This window comes from Etheostoma cragini, chromosome 2 (genome assembly GCF_013103735.1).
Source record: "Etheostoma cragini isolate CJK2018 chromosome 2, CSU_Ecrag_1.0, whole genome shotgun sequence".
Lineage (NCBI taxonomy): Eukaryota > Metazoa > Chordata > Actinopteri > Perciformes > Percidae > Etheostoma > Etheostoma cragini.
In genome coordinates, this window is record NC_048408.1 from 7,741,139 (window position 1) to 7,753,918 (window position 12,780).

At 40.2% G+C, this 12,780-nt stretch overlaps 1 protein-coding gene across 4 annotated transcripts in view; it reads right to left on the reverse strand.

Moving 5' to 3' along the window:
• LOC117953414 (ras and Rab interactor 2-like) overlaps positions 1–12,780 on the reverse strand; it is a 59,444-nt gene that overhangs the window by 27,251 nt on the left and 19,413 nt on the right. For all 4 annotated transcript variants that reach the window (XM_034886432.1, XM_034886414.1, XM_034886424.1 and 1 more), the window contains 3 exons: positions 3,797–3,891; positions 3,069–3,267; positions 1,565–1,679 (listed from right to left, as the gene is read on the reverse strand). In XM_034886432.1, coding sequence (XP_034742323.1) covers positions 1,565–1,679; positions 3,069–3,267; positions 3,797–3,891 — 409 coding nt within the window. The remainder of the gene's footprint in view (positions 1–1,564; positions 1,680–3,068; positions 3,268–3,796; positions 3,892–12,780) is intronic.

The window sequence follows — 12,780 nt, forward strand, 5'->3', positions numbered from 1 at the left end:
GTTGACCACAAGAATAAACGCTGTGTTAATTCATCATGGAGTCAGTTGTCAGTTTATAGAAGGATTTCTCCAACAGTAGCAAGACATTATAGCACAAGCCAAGATACATACTTGCTATATATCAATAAAGAAGGTAAGTACCAATATCACTCTATTGGAGATGAAACATACTACTGTGAGGGGTGGGGCTACATCCATTACTTACGGCAGGCCCACGCACCATTGGGTAATATTACTGGCTTCCTGCCTTTCTGGCCAAAGTGTTTTTACTTCACAACATTATCAAGCTAAAAAGAAAGGGGTCTCTTTCTGTCTGTCTAACCGTTCATTTTGATGCTTAGGACCCAAGGAACTGCAGCGTTGAGTGTGAGCAAATGACGCCTATACTTTGGCATTGCTCCGGGATGCAACTATGTCATGAAAGTTGTTTTTCTCAGGAGCCAAGGAAGCTCAGTGTCAAGAAAGTCAAGTCAAGCCATTTAGTTGTGTGCATGAGCTTGAGAATGAGTTGGGAAATGTCAGTGAAATCAATTATATTTAGGTTACTGTGTAGTTCAACCTTCAATGTAATGGTACTGGCTGAAGCAGCCTAGGTGTGAATTGAACGTCATGTATGAGTCCTTTGCTCCTGATGCCAGGAGAGAAGAAGGTCGCACTGCCAAAAAACAAACAGTATGCCGTTTGTTTCCTATGTCACAAGTTGGGTTTCTGAGTTATGTTCTTTGAATTTTGTTTTAGCATTTGTCCTGATTTCATGTAATGGAGAGCACTGTAAGTGAATAGTCACCTCTCTGGACTCAAGACGTCTTTTGAGTCTGCCTACCATCCCTCGCCTTGACATTTGAGTTAGGTTATTCTACACTACTACTGGATTAATTGCAGTGAGATTTAAGTACAGACATTAGTACCAGGTTTTAAACCCTGTTTCATCAAGGTATTTGTACAACTGCTCTTTACTATCAGTACAAATACCTTTGCCTTACTTTGGAGCTGGCTAATCTGAGACTTCTAGGTTGTCTGATAAGAATTTGCAGCACTTTCTTTTAGCTTTTAGTTTCTACATAAAGCCACCACAAAGACCACACACCCTTAAAAATGTAATATTTAGGCAGAACATGTTTATGAGTAATGTGACTTTAGGACTGGTGATTTGTAATGTATCAAACTGTTCGTACACGAGGCTCCTTAACACAGCAGTGAGTATGAGAGGCCAAGTGGAGAGCAGCTGACCCACATCTAAAGGCCAAAGCAGGCTAAAGGCACACCCCTCCCTCCCTGCCTCCCTCCCATGTGGGCTGTCACTTCAGCAAGGAAAATCCACAGCTGGTGTTTCATCACACTTTGGCACAGCTCCATGACGATTCCCAATGCGGAAGCACAGCACAGTACAGTATGGGGATGATCGCATTCTTTCTGCCACATATGGAGATAACAATTTGATTTGCGAATATTTTTGTAGCTACATATCGCACCTTCGCACAGTCAAGTTAAATGTTAAATTTTGGGGGAGGACAGATATACATTTTTAAATCCTGGTCTAGACGAGCCCCCAAGTGTTACTTACTGTACTGGCTCTCTCTGACAGGGAAGTGGCTGATGGGAGATCCTGACTGATCCTCCTTCAGACGCACACACAGAACCTTCCTCTGCAGAGCGCCTGACTTCCTGACCAGGAACACCTGCACCATGGAATCGGAAGTCATGAAACATCATTAGATCAATAGATCAGTGCTTCTCAACCTTTTTGAGTCAGTAAAAACAATTCCCGAGTCTAAAATATGTAATTTCTTCTTTTTTTTTTCCTTCCCCCACCCACCATCTGGCGACCCCCAGAAATGATTTGACCCCCTAGGGCGTCCCAACCCATTTAAATAAGACACATTCACACACAAGTAGGGCTGAACGATTAATCGCTTTGAATCAAAATCGAGATTTGAAAGGCCGCGATTAATCAAAGTTGCAATATTTAGCTGAATGTTTGGTGGAAACATTTGGTTTAACATTTATTATAACTCTTTTTGTTATCATATTTACTGTTTTTTCCCAAGAAAAAATTTGTTGTATATCACAGATTATTTACAAAGATAGCCTATTTTCAGTGGATTATTCATTCATTTAAAGTGCTCATATAATGCTTTTTGGCTTTTTCCCTCTTCCTTTATTGTGCTATATATCTTTTTTGTGCATGTTATTGGTTTACAAAGTGAAGAAGCCCAAAGTCCCCCCCCCCCCCCCCCCCCCCCCCCCCCCAAAAGAACTTAGCATCTCCAACAGAAAACACTGTTCACCAACTGCTCCAAACTGCTCTATTGTAGTCCAGCCTTTACTTCAGAGACAAACGTGCGTCACTTTGTAACCCACGTTCTAATGCTCGCCTAGCTGCTAGCGTGGCACGCCCCCCCACTCTGCTTCTGACTGGCTAGTAGTCCTTACCTAGGTACTGTGCATGTGTGACTTCCAACAAAGATGTAACAGAAGTGAGATGCCTCACTCTGTGGATAAAACGGAAAGATGAACACACAGAGTAAAAAGAGGAGCTGCAGCAATGTATAGTACAACAAAAAATAAAGTTTTTTTTCTTTAAATTAAACCATGTGAACCTATTCTGATATAACTTCTAAATACAATTATGAACCTGAAAATGAGCATAATATGAGCACTTTAATATAACGGTAGAAGGTGCAACATATAGATGCTGCTGTTGAACTGAGATATATAGCATATCAGAAATTTCGGTTTACAAGAAAGTACTGATATGTTTTCATTGGAACTTTAGCTTCGGTGATAAATGTTCTCTGTTTGACTGTTCAATGTTCCATGCTTATTTAAAGAAAAAGATTAATTGCTGGAAACTCATATCCATGTTGTTATCCTTGCATACAAATAAAGAGCAGTGTTAATGGTAGCTCATGTTTTAAAGGTCCATGACATGTTTTATCTGTTACACAGTGAAAATTGAAAACTAATATCACAAATCAAATTGTAATTGAAATGTCTTTCCGAAAAATCCCACTTAGATTACCCCCCCAAATTGTTCAGCCCTACACACAAGTCTTCCCGACCCTCACCCCTGGAGGCTGTTTGAGCAGTATGCGACAGGCCTCTTCTTCACTGACTGACAGCAGCAGCCACACCGGGTGAGTTTGAGTCAGCCTGTCCAGCACACTCATCCTCCTTCGCAACGAGTCGTATCCAGAATCCCTTTCCCCCCCCACTCCGCCACAGTGGGGGGACTGCAGGTAAACACCACTCACTTCACTCTCCAGCCTGGCAGAGAAGTGCAGAGAGACAGAAAGTGAAACACTTGCCATCTGCTGGTAAGAATCAGTACCAATGGGTGGAGTCATTTTATAAATACTGTAGGATTCTTACTGTCAAATGTGACAATATAATACAATTATCATAACCGGTTCCAACTTGAAATCATTTCAAAAATTACGATTTCAGTGGAATCGTTTCTTTATTGGAATTGTTTGGAAAACTTTGGGCAAGTTTCCTTTAATCTATCTATTATTTATGTGAAATAATATAAGCATGTGAACAGTTTCAAATCCACACCTCAAAGAATTGGAATCGAAAATTGATAGGAACTGGAATCAAAAGGAAGAGTCTGAATTAGAATCAAAATTGTTACAATCAAAATCATGCCCAACCTTAAATACAGTGCAGTACAAGCTGGTGGAAAGAAACATGACATGGCTCATCAAAATAGCATTTAAAGACATGACAGGAAATAAAAGACTAGACTAGTCAGGTTGAGGAATGTTTTGAGAACATGTGTGGAAAACAGTCTCACCCTTGTAGATCCATGGGCTCTTTGTCAACTGTTGGAGAGGTCTGGACCATCTCTCTTGTCAGCTCTCCAATCTCCAACGCAAATGTGTCAATCAGCTGGAAGAAGACAGAAGGAGAGGCTTTGAATGATGAGGGAATATAAAAAGGAGAAGAGGAGGGCGGACAGCAGTAAACGAAACCCACGGCATTGCTTAAACATAAGTTAGAAAGCAAGAGACTGGGATGACAAAGGGACTTTACTGGTCACAGCTGCAACAAAAGGGCAGGATGACGGTTTTCCTGTACGCGAACATGATTTCCTACAGGCAGGAAACACGGAAGGGAAAGCATTGTTGACTCAACATTCAGAGTGAGACAAAGATTCTGTCATACTGCAGAGACGCTCGCGTAACTCTTTGCCAAATGTGTCCCAGCTGAGAATGCAATTTCTACACACAACTTTGTACTTTAGTTTTAGACCACAGCTATTTTGGGATTAAAGTAATAATGATGACCCAGAAATGGAAAAAGTGTTTCGCAATCCCTGATACCAACCTCACAAAGCATGCCAGAAAATGCCCAATGGCTCAACATTTGGTTCTCATTTTGAAAAAAAAAAAAAAAGAGGAACGTGAACAGGAACTTTACCTATGGCCATGGAGTCAGTTAGTTAGCTGTGAACTACAAATTGAGCCCAGTCTATTTTAGCTGCTATCACCACCAGTAAAAGTATGCCAAATTAGCTAGTTCCTGTTTGAAGTATACTCATTGATCTACAGACAACTGTCCCTGGATTACTTTAACATGGTAGAATACTTCTCAGGCAACTTCTGAAGTTGGTTAAGGTGTTTATCCCCAAAGTACGCAAAGGAGACAATGGTATCGTTGGGAAGTGAAAGTCACACTGAATCTGAAAATATGTGTGCAAAAACGTGACTGAGTTATGAAAGAAGGACTGTGTTTTTGATTCAAAGCAGCAATCTTGTTAAAGTAACTTAATTGCCTCAATGAGCTCTGTGTGACACACCGTCTTTGCAGCCACTAGAAACTGCTGATCGTGTTGATAAGTGAGCCAAATCAGTGGGCAAAACTACAATAACTAACTTCCTGTTGTTTTTAGAACACCTGCATGCACCTGTCCCTTTCACCTCATGCAGCATCAATGCCTCTCTGACTGTTCTGCCCCTCCCTTCTTCAACTCTCCTACTCACAGTTGGACACCTCTGATGTAGAGTAATGACAGATAGAATACATTCTGGCAGAATTGATTCCTAAATCAGAAGAGTTATATGCAATGTTCACTAAAAAAAAGGTTAAACTCCTTGAAAATAAAATCAAAAAAACTGCTCAGTTGCATGACAACTGTTAGCAACTAATTGCTTTCATGTTGGGTTTTTTCCTCCCACGTCCCCTCATTCCCCATTGTAGATCTAGACCCTCCTCAAACATGTGTGTCTGTGCAGATGTTGTGAAGGCTGTACTCTGATGATCTGGGTCAAACAATCATGCAATCAAAATGGTATCCTTGGGCCTTTTTAAAGTTTTATATTGTTGCATATGGCCATAGAGTACATTATAACAAGGAGCAGAAATCTTAGGCAATCAAGGGGAAGTATGTTGATTTCTTATGATCAGAGTTGTTTGGTGGAAAACAAAAAAGTGTCTGCACCTGAAGCAATGCTACCATTATACATTTTAACCAGTTGGAGGCATCCTTTTCCAAACTTTCTTCCACCAGCTGGGCTCCAGGCCAGACCACAGTCACCACAGGTCCTTTTAATTCCCCCCCTTGCAGGACTAAGTGGAGCCAGCTCTGTTAAAGCCTCAGACTCCCCATAGATTTGTGTCACGTCAAAACTCTATTGTATGACACAAGTCGAAAACTTAGCTCCAGTGTTCCTGGAGCACTGAAAACTGCACAGTTCCAACACAGACTGGGGATGCTCAATTGGAGCCGTGGTGAAGACAGGGATAGCTATAAGAGTCCAGACAATTGACCAGCACCGGAGAGACAGAATAAGTGTTATTCCTGCTATCAAAAGCAGCAAAGAACTGTGTCTTTACATGTCTCTCTAAAAAAGCTGCAGCTGATTCAGAACGTTGCTGCTCCAGTCCTCACTAAGACCAAGAAAGTGGATAAGATCACTCCAGTTCTGACGTCTTTACACTCACTTCCTGTCCCTCAAAGAATTGATTTCTAAATACTTTTGTTGGTTTATAAATCACTAAACGGTTTAGGGCCAGAATACATTTCTGATCTGCTAGTAAACTATGAACCAGATTCCAGACTTCTTAGGTCATCAGGGTCAGGTCTACTTTCTGTCCCCAGAGTCAGATCTAAACCGGGGGAAGCAGCGTTAAGTTATTATGCTCCACAAATCTGGAACAAAATCCCAGAAAACTGCAGGTCCGCTGCTACTCTCAGTTCTTTTAAATCATTTCTTTCTTAGGCTGCCGTTCTTTAAATAATTAATTTCTTATACTGCACTCTAACTTTTATTTTTGTATATTATTTAATTTTTAACCGTTTTAAACTGCTCTTTAATGTTTTTTATGAAGCACTTTGAATTGCCCTGTTGTTAAAATGTTGCTATCCAAATAAAGCCGCCCTGCCTTGTCTAAACCTCGATGCTCCGAACAGCCAAAGTGTCAGTTTTAACAACACGGATCCTGTCTAGAGAGATTAGCTTTTGGGTTGCAGAGTGCTGATTTAATTGTACCATTTGGAACAAAACATTTGTTTTTAAAGTGCTCATGTGGGTAGTGAAATTCACGCGGCTGGACTCCCACGAGTCATTTAGAGAAAGGGGCAAAGCTGGATTACCAATCAGGCAAACAGGCAACCCCCCCCCCGCTATCTAATGTTCGTAACAATTTGATGAAATTGATTTACTATTTTTTGATTATTTTGATTATCCATTAGCCTAATCCGTTTGAGTCATTTCTTGTTAAAAAAAGTCTTATAACATAACTTTTTGTCTTATAACAATTCTCTGATTCCAGCTTCTAAAATGTGAATATTTTCTAGTTTCTTCACTCCTCTGTGACAGTAAACTGAATATCTGCAAAATCTGTGGGCAAAACAAGACCTTTGGGGACATCATCGTGGGCTTTGGGAAACATGGATCCACATTTTTCACAATTTTTTGACATTTTATAGTCCAACTAAACCATTGATCCATAAACTAAACGGATTAATCAATAATAAAAATTAGGGCTGTCAAAATTAGCGCGATAATAACGAGTTAACGCAATCATATATTAATTAGATTAAGAAAAAATATCGCAATTAACGCACGTTGTCTTTGACCCCTTGAATGACCCGTATTGAGGTGTTTGCACAGGGCGCGTGACACTGATGAACAGTAGCTGTGCCGCCAAGTGGTAGTCTAATAGAAGGGTGTGCAGCCAGATTGAAAAGAATCAGCACAGAAGTTGAATTATGGAGAAAGAAGGGATAATGGATGGTAAGTTTATTTTCAAAACTTTGCCAGATAGTACACTTGACAAAACGAAAGTTATATGTACCATTTGTCGAGCTGAGTTTAGTTATCACCGAAGTAAGCTACATCCAGTCTGAGGTATCACTTGCAAGACAAGCACACGGATCCCAGCGTAAGCTCTGCTTCTGGTAACGTACGACAAACTACACTTGACAGCCGTTTTAGAAGCAGATCGATGGATACGTCGACCTCCAGTAAACTGACCCAAGCTATAGCTAAATGGATTGCCACAGCATGCAGACCAGTTTATATAGTGGAAAAGACGAAGGTCTCCGTGATATTATCCGGATTGCCTCCGGTGACCTCACGTACGAGTTGCCATCCAGGGCCACAGTCATGTCCAGGATACACAAGTGGTTTGACACAGAGAAGGCCAAACTAGCTACGAATTTGGACAACACAGCTTCTGTCGCGCTTACTGGTGACTATTGGACATCGCTAGGTAATCATAGCTATCTTGGAGTAACAGCTCATTACATCGATCAGGAGTGGAAGATGCATTCACATGCATTGACTGTAATGAGAACTGATGAGAGGCATATGGCTGACGTATGCGCGAGTCATTTTATGGATGTGGCGGGTCAGTGGAACATTGAAGAGAAAGTGAGCACGCTGAACACAGACAGTGCTAGAAATATGATTGCAGCTTCGAAACAGCTACCATTCAAACACCTGCCGTGCACGGCTCATAGTATTCAACGCTCAGTCACAGTGTCTCTACAAAACAGTGCATTTGACGGTGCACTTGCTAAATGTCGCAAAGTGGTTGGCCACTTCAAACATAGCCCACCTAATACTGCTGAACTCAAGACACAGCAAGTTGACTGTCAACATCATCAGAAATGATTTTGTTTTTGTTCCACTTTACATTCAACAATTGTAAGTAACTTCTTGATTACAAATACAGTAAATTACAGCCAGTCAATAAAACCCCTTTAGATCTATTGGTCTAGTTTTTACTTATTAAGTACATTTGGTATGAATGACAATGTGTCATTACATTTGATAATCTCATTTAACTTAAATTGGAGTGGATTTGAAATAGAATTTTAAAAATGCGATTAATCGTGAGTTAACTTACCATTACTATGCGATTAATCAACTAAAAAATGTTAATCGTTTGACAGCCCTAATGAAAATACTTGTTACTTGCAGCCCTAGAATGGAACATTAGTCGGTGAATATGCTCCACCAAAGCAGTGTTATCCAACATGATATGAAGGCTGCTTTATTATTACCTAATCTTTAGACCCTGTTGTGCAGAAGTGTCCTTGTGTCAGAATCTAGTTATAAGACCTTCAAAATTTTACAACAATTTGTCAGAGAATGGAAACTGTACATTTGCAAACTTAATGTAATCTGGTCGTGGAAAAAAGAAGAAAAAAACTAAACTGATTATAGTGTGATTTTTGCGTTTTTACCTTTAGTCGGTAGGATAGGATATATAGGGCGGGACGTCTCAGCAGCACAACAATATTCAGAAGGGTTTGACACATATTTAGCACTCCCCTCCCGCGATTTGGATATTGCACTTATCCATATTGCGACAAAATGGCGATGGATTGTGCAGGTCTAATAGACACACACCAGAGGGTTTATTATTTATTCAGCTCCTTTAAGCGGTAAGTGATTCTCTGCATGGACTGCTGTTAAAGCCATGGATGGAGTCAATAGGAAACTATGTGTTTGGTTTTTACACACAGACACATACTGAACGCTTTCACAGGGTTAGTAAGGATGGAAAAAACCTGGAAATTAATAGTGAGACAACTTTCAATGGTTGTTTTTAGTTCACGATTGATATTGTACCAAACACTGAATTTGTCGAACAACGTGAATGAACTATGAAGATGCAGCCAGGTGAAAGCTGTAAACGGCTACCAAGGCATGGCGTGCGTCACAGCTTTTAGGTCTCTTGCTTGCCAAGATTTTATAGAAGAGCAAGAATTTTACTTTGAAATGAGAGCTCTTGTCCGTTACTGAGGCTGTCAATGAACAAGGCTGTAGCTGTACAGTAATCTATGTGTACCACAGTTTAACATTGACTCCTGTGTGCCTGTAATCCACATTAGTCATGAGGGAGAGATGGACAGAAAAAGATTAGGCTGCTCATTTAACAATAATAATAGTAGGCCAACTAATAATGATTTGTAAGGGCACTGTCTTGACAGACTTATATTTAGTCATTTTTTCCCCAGTGTGCAGTTAAAGGTGAACTACTATGAGTGTCTGTATTTTATGCCATATCTATGATCGTATGTCAGATTTTCATGTTGAATGTGGCCAAAGCTTCAAATAATGAGGTTAATGCATTTCAGAGAAATCTCTGTGAGCTTAATCGTTCAGAATTCCAACTGTTCTGAACGCTCTGGTTACAACAGTTTTTTCTACTCTTGGCTCAGGACCAGGTAACACCGAGCCGGTCTTCTATGATTGCTCATCTGCTCCAGCCTGGCAGGACTGGAGTGGTTTTTGTTTGTTTTTTGTTAACATTTTTGCATGTAGCTACATGCCAACGGCAGTGAAAGATGTAATCTTGGCTCCCATTGTTGTTAATTTCTCCCCAATCTTGGCTTAAAGTAGTAGTAGTAGTAGTAATAGAAGTAGTATTCGGTTTAAAAACCTATTTTCTGTGATTTTTGACGGTATGAAGGTCTGCTATATTCTATTACTGTGCACTGCAGACTTATAGTAGCTGCGTGCTAACGGCAGGAAAACCTGTAGTCTTGGCTGCCAATGTTACCCAATTCTGGGTCATATTTCTGCTGAAACATGTCCAGTCGGGTCATATTTGGTTTATAAGCCATTTTGGGCGGGGGGGTTTACGGTAGAAAGTGCTACTCTGTTGAAGCCCCCGACAATACGGAGACACGCAGCAACAACAGAAACGTTGATATGGAATCTGACCAGTCAGAGCACACTTGGCTTTTTTGGGAGGGGGCAAGTCTCATACAGACGGTGAATATTTACAGTCTATGGGGTGACTACAGGTGAAGCAGCCATGGACAGTACGAGTGTTTTTTGAACATTAAAGCATGTAAACATGTTCTAATACAAACAAAAAATACAAATATGATCCTGAAAATGCTAAATAATAGGTCACCTTTAAATGCAGTAAATCCAATTATTCATGGCGTAATAGTGAGGACAACTTACAAATCATGTGCAGCTCGACATCAGATATAATTTTTTTAAACAATGAGACCCTTCTTTGGCGATATAAGGGAAAACATGCAGCAGAACAAAATATGTGTAAGTACTTTTCATGAGTATCGATTGCAGTAATGAAACAACATAATGTGTTATTCGACTAAAAGTGTTGTTATTGAACCCTGCAGGAGCTGGAACCGTTTCTGCTTTCTATGGAGCCTCTAAACGCACAAATGAAAGAATCTGGAAGCGATAAAATATAGAATCTTAAGCAACTGGGAGGTCAAAGGTAATAGTGTTGGTTCAGGTGAACAGTTTGACTCATTATAGGGATTGACCAATACTGGTTTATCAAGGCTGATGCCGATAATAAGTAGTTAATGATATGCATTTACAAAGATTTTGGAATGTTATAAACTCCAACACACAACTTTGTATAAATGCTTTAAGCAATTATTTAATAAATTAGAAACTAACAACATTACACAGTAAAAGATAGTCAGATAGTGTTGTGGGCGGGACATTAAGTCAGACCCAGTGGTGAGCATAGACTGTGAAAGAAATGGACCAACAGATCCCGTTACTCTGGACGGAGACCAGCGAAGGATTTTAGAAGCACTTTTCCGGTGATGGCTGAGCGTTACTGCGCAGCCTCTAACTGAGCTTGACGATGTAGATGTGATGTGAGCAACTTGTCTGAAAGTTGTAAGTCTTCTGGTAGCTGTGCCACGAGAAATCTCAATCATTCCCAATTGAGTGGTTGGTAGCATTAAAAAGGCGCCATATGAGCTACGCTTAGTGGAGGCTGGCTTACCCCCTTGATGGTGAGTGAAACTGAAGCAGAGGGACGGACACATCTGGCAAGGTTATCTGGCAAATAAAATACTGATACAGATAATCTACAAACCGTCAAAAAAATGGTCTATAACCTTTTCAGTAAGCTTCCCCTTCAGGGCAACAGTGAACAGGGCTCACACACTGTAAGGTATTCAGACTATGGTGTGTGTCTATATTTGTTCCTGCCGGGACATGATTCAAACAGCACACCAGAGAGAAAGATTTTACACATTACCTCCTTAGAAATAAAGATGTTTTCAGATTAAGGCAACAGAGTGTTAAAATTAATCAAGAACATAACATCTGAGATTGCATGAAAAACGTTCTGGTTGACTGTTAAAGCTTTAGTGAGTAACTTTTTGATATCAATGAGCGTCCGTTACATTCAAGCCATTGCTGAATGAGTTGCTACAAAGCTAATTAAGACTATCAGCACCACACAGCTCTCTCTGGGTTTCTCAGTATGTTCACAAGATGGTGTTGTCGGGCAAAACTCGAGTGAAGCTAATAACCTCTTCTGAAGAGTCCATGTTAATCTTCCATGTTCTTTTTAGGCTACTACCAACTGTGTGGAGGAGGGTTGGGGGCGGTGCGCAATCACGGAAGGATTGTATCATGTTGGCGCGGTGACAGTTTTGTTGTCATTGCTTTGAATTCCTCATTGGGGCGACAGAAACTACGCACTATAGCTTTAATTATTTCGGTGTGTGAGCAGGGGATGTTGAGCACGCGGGACAACAATGTGTAAGTATGTGTTTAGTGAGTGATCGTGGAAGAAAAGGAAGAAAAGGAAAGAAAAGAGACAAAAGAGAAACAGGGAAGAGACAGATGAAAAGGGCAGATAGATACTACAGACAGATCTACAGAGCCAGAGAGAGACAGAGAGAGAGAGAGAGAGAGAGAAAGGAGAGAGAGAGAATTTTTTTTTACTCCTCTGAGTGTTTGTCAGGCTGCCAACAAGTGCAGCTGGCATTCCTCGCATCCAGCAGTCCTTCAATATATGGCAGAAAGAAGGAAAACTGTCGCAATGCAACTCCACTTTTATGTTTTTGTTATCAATCAATAGTATGCAACATTTCCTCAAACTATGAAGACAAGTGTTCAGTCAGAACTAAGAATGTGAGAATTCAAAGCAACCGCCCCCCAACAAGATAAAATAGTCCGGAGAGCATTTATCTATCAATTCTCTTATAATTACATAAGAAAAAATTCATGAGAAAGTTCATTTTGGTTATTTAAGCATACTGTACAGTATAATTAGGAACATTTTTCTTTAACTAAACAACTATAAAAACTACACTCCCAGAGTAGTAATTGCAGAGGCAACTACTGAAACGGGAAACACAATGAAGGTCTATCATGTCTATCATTTGTCAATATTCATATTATTACCTTCCGCTTTTAAACCCTGGTCGCATCGAGGAACATTATCCGGAACCCCTTCATGCAACAAAGCCTGCTTGCTTCTTTCGTGGAATAAAAGTTAATATATATATATATATATATATATATATAT